This window comes from Vulpes lagopus, chromosome 7 (assembly GCF_018345385.1).
Source record: "Vulpes lagopus strain Blue_001 chromosome 7, ASM1834538v1, whole genome shotgun sequence".
NCBI lineage: Eukaryota > Metazoa > Chordata > Mammalia > Carnivora > Canidae > Vulpes > Vulpes lagopus.
Window position 1 is genome coordinate 86898381 of NC_054830.1, and position 3240 is coordinate 86901620.

At 41.6% G+C, this 3240-nt stretch overlaps 1 protein-coding gene across 1 annotated transcript; it reads right to left on the reverse strand.

Annotated features, from left to right (window-relative positions):
- Positions 1-844: 844 nt before the first annotated feature.
- Positions 845-2334, reverse strand: LOC121495201 (homeobox protein DLX-4-like; the record flags this gene model as incomplete). The annotated part of the gene is made up of 1 exon (XM_041762462.1): positions 845-2334. A coding segment is annotated over one exon (501 nt), but the record flags the coding sequence as incomplete, so codon positions are not given.
- Between the last annotated feature and the right edge of the window lie 906 nt (positions 2335-3240).

Sequence of the window (3240 nt, forward strand, 5' to 3'; positions counted from 1 at the left end):
AGAAAAAAAAATCCACAGTTTTACTTGGAAGCTTCAGCATTCTGTTCTCAGCAATCAATAGAACAAGTTGACAGAAAAATCAATGAGCATATATACAAGAACTGAACAAGATTATTTACTAATTTGATATAATTGACATTTATAGAATACTCCCAACAATATACAGTATTGTCAAGTCCACATGAAACATTTACCAAAACAGACTATATTCTGATCCATCAAACAAACCTCAGCATATTTAAAAGGAGTCAAATCTCACAAATAGGTTCTCTCACTACAATAGAATTAAACTAGAAAACAATAGTAGAAAAGATAGCCAGAAATCTGCAAATACTGAAAAATTAACCACCTCTAAATAATCCATGGGTCAGAAACAAAGTTACAAGGGAAATTAGCAAATATTTTGAATCAAATAAAAAGTAAAACAAAATGTCAAAATGTAGGGGATGCAGTTAAAGCTGTGCTTCAAGGTAGATTTATAATATTATATACTTCCATAAAAAAGAAGAAAGACTTCAAACTCATTATCTATGATTTCTCCTTAAGAACTAGAAGATGGCAATAAATTAAATCCTGAGCAAGAAGATAGAAGGAAATAAGAATAGAAATCAATGAAATTGGAAAGACAAAAATTTAGTAATAAATAAAAGTGAAAGCTGGCTTTTGGGAAAAAAAATCAATAAAGTTGATTTTATCAACTCTAGCCAGAAACAAAGACACAAATAATTAACATAAAGAATAAAGGAGACCTCACAAAATCCTCCAAAGATATTAAAAGGATAAGAAAATATTACAAATAGCTTTTATATGTGCAAGAACTTTTTTTTTTTTTCCAGGTTTTTGTACAGATTTAATCTCTGAAAGCTCACAGTGTGGGGAACACTAAATGGGTTATAAATAGGAGCAGTTCCTTTGGACAGAGGCAGCTGTGAGGAGCTGAACTGCCAGCCCACCCTCCCTAAGAGGTGTCTCTACTTACACTCATCCAGAGAGTCAGTTGTCCCCCATTCTCCCCAAAATGTTACCCTACTGGGTTCACAAGAGGGTGTGCATATGGGGTTGTTAGGTACTAAGGGTTGGGAAAGGAGAGGACAGGCTCTTAATAAATACCCGTTGAATTATAAAGATAATTGGATCTGTTATCTACCAAAACTGAATAGACATGAGAAAAAGGCTTTTTTTTAGAAGAGCAAAAATTACCCAGAGATCCACAAACTCCACCTTTTCAGCATCTCTTCTAGCTCACAAGATGGTGAGGAGGTGTATCAGTCACGGGGGTCACGTGCCCACCCCCAGGAAAAATCGGTGGGGGAGGGGAGAGACCTGATGGTGCTCAGCATGAAGACTCTGGATGCCCACTTCGCTTCTGCTTTTGCTCCTAACAGGGTTGGGCGAGGCCCAAGGCACACGGAGAGGAACAAATACTCAAGTGTTTCTCGTTTTGTTTTTTTGTTTTTTTTTTTTTTTTGCCTCCAGGCAGTGGTAGACTGCAGTCCAAAGAAGCGTTGGGAAGACTAAGGGTCCTGGGAGGAGTCTGAGCTTCAGCCAGTGACTCTCCCTCCAGAGCCTCTGATCAGCTGGAAGGAAGGTGTCCAGTCCACAGTATTGGTGGGGGGCGGTGCTTCAGACCAAAGTTCTTGATTAGGTAGGGTGTTTGGGTTACAAGGCAAGGGAGACAGGACTCCTCCCCATCCTTGTCCTTCTCCAACTCCTCTTGCTCTTGAGAAAATCTATCTGGAGCTGGTTTCCTCCCGGACCAGAAAGGGTGCAGGTGTGCTGGGTCTTGGGTTTTGTGGAGGACAGGGGTTCCCCCTGACCCACCCTTCCTGGGACTCACATCATCTGAGGAGGAGCCAGGACATCTGGGGAGTGATGCTGGTACCAGGCTCCAAAGCTGTTGCCGTAGCCACCACCAGTGGGCAGAGCCCCTGCCTTGGGCAGATCCCAGAGGGATGGAAGGGGTGGGGAGCAGGGAGATAAGGATGGGGGTCTCCCAGGGAAGTCCCCTTCCTGTCCTCCAGAGTTCTGCTTCAGGAGCTTCTTGTATTTGGAACGTTTATTTTGAAACCAGATCTTTACCTGGGTCTGGGTGAGGCCGAGCTGCGCGGCCAGCTGGGCCCTCTCGGGCAGCGCCAGGTACTGCGTGTGCTGGAAACGCTGGTTCAGGTGCTGCAGCTGCAGGCTCGAGTATATAGTCCTCGGCTTGCGGAGCTTCTTGGTCGGGGCCTGCGGGCGCTGCTCCGAGGGCTCCGGGGACAACGGCGGCTTCTCCGAGTCTGGGGGACAAGCACCAGGCGGTTCGTGCGGGAAGGTGAGAGGGCCGGACGCGCAGCTTCAGGAGCTCATTTGCATCTCGTTTGCATGAAGGCCTTGGATGGCCCTTCGATGAAAAGGGGAAATTCCTTGAAAGACACAAACTACTAAAGCTCACTCAAAAAAAATTAATAAACAAAGATAATCTGAATAGTCCTGTATTAAAGAAATTGAATTCACACTTAAAAACTGCAACAAAAAATTCCAAGTCGAATGGCTTCACTAATAAAGTATATCAAGTATTTAAAAAAGAAATAATACTGACTCCATATAAACTCTTCCAGAAAATAAGAGAATATTTCCCAATTCATTTATGGGACCAGCATTACACTGATAGCATGATTACAAGAAAACCATAGACCAATATCCCTCATGAAAATGAGTGAAAAATATTCAATAAAATATTAGTAAATCAAATCCAACAGTATATAGAAAGAACAATATATCATAACCAAGTGCCGAGAAGTGCTAGGTTTAACATTCGAAAATTAATATAATTCACCACTTCAATAAACGAAAGGACAAAACAAATCATAAGCAAGTTAGTTGGCTCTTAAAATGTAACGGTAACAACTCTAGTACTAACTTACTATAGAGAGCTCCATGATCTAATTTATAGGAGGTGTCAAACACACACTGAGTTGTTTATTTAAAATCTCATTGGGGATAAATAAATGATCAAAGAATGCATCTTAGAGGTCTCACAGACAAATTCTCCTATTAGCAGTTTCATCTTATTTCTTGTCTCTCTTCCTTCCCATATTGCCATTTCTCATTCCTTTCCCTGAAACAGCAGTGATGGATCATTTGTATTATTATGATCACTTCCTGAATAGACCTTTTCAACACTGTCTAGAGCACCATTCTGCATGCTTGTTTGACCTTCAGCTAAATACTAGCATCTCTCCAACTCTAAGTGAAGGCACT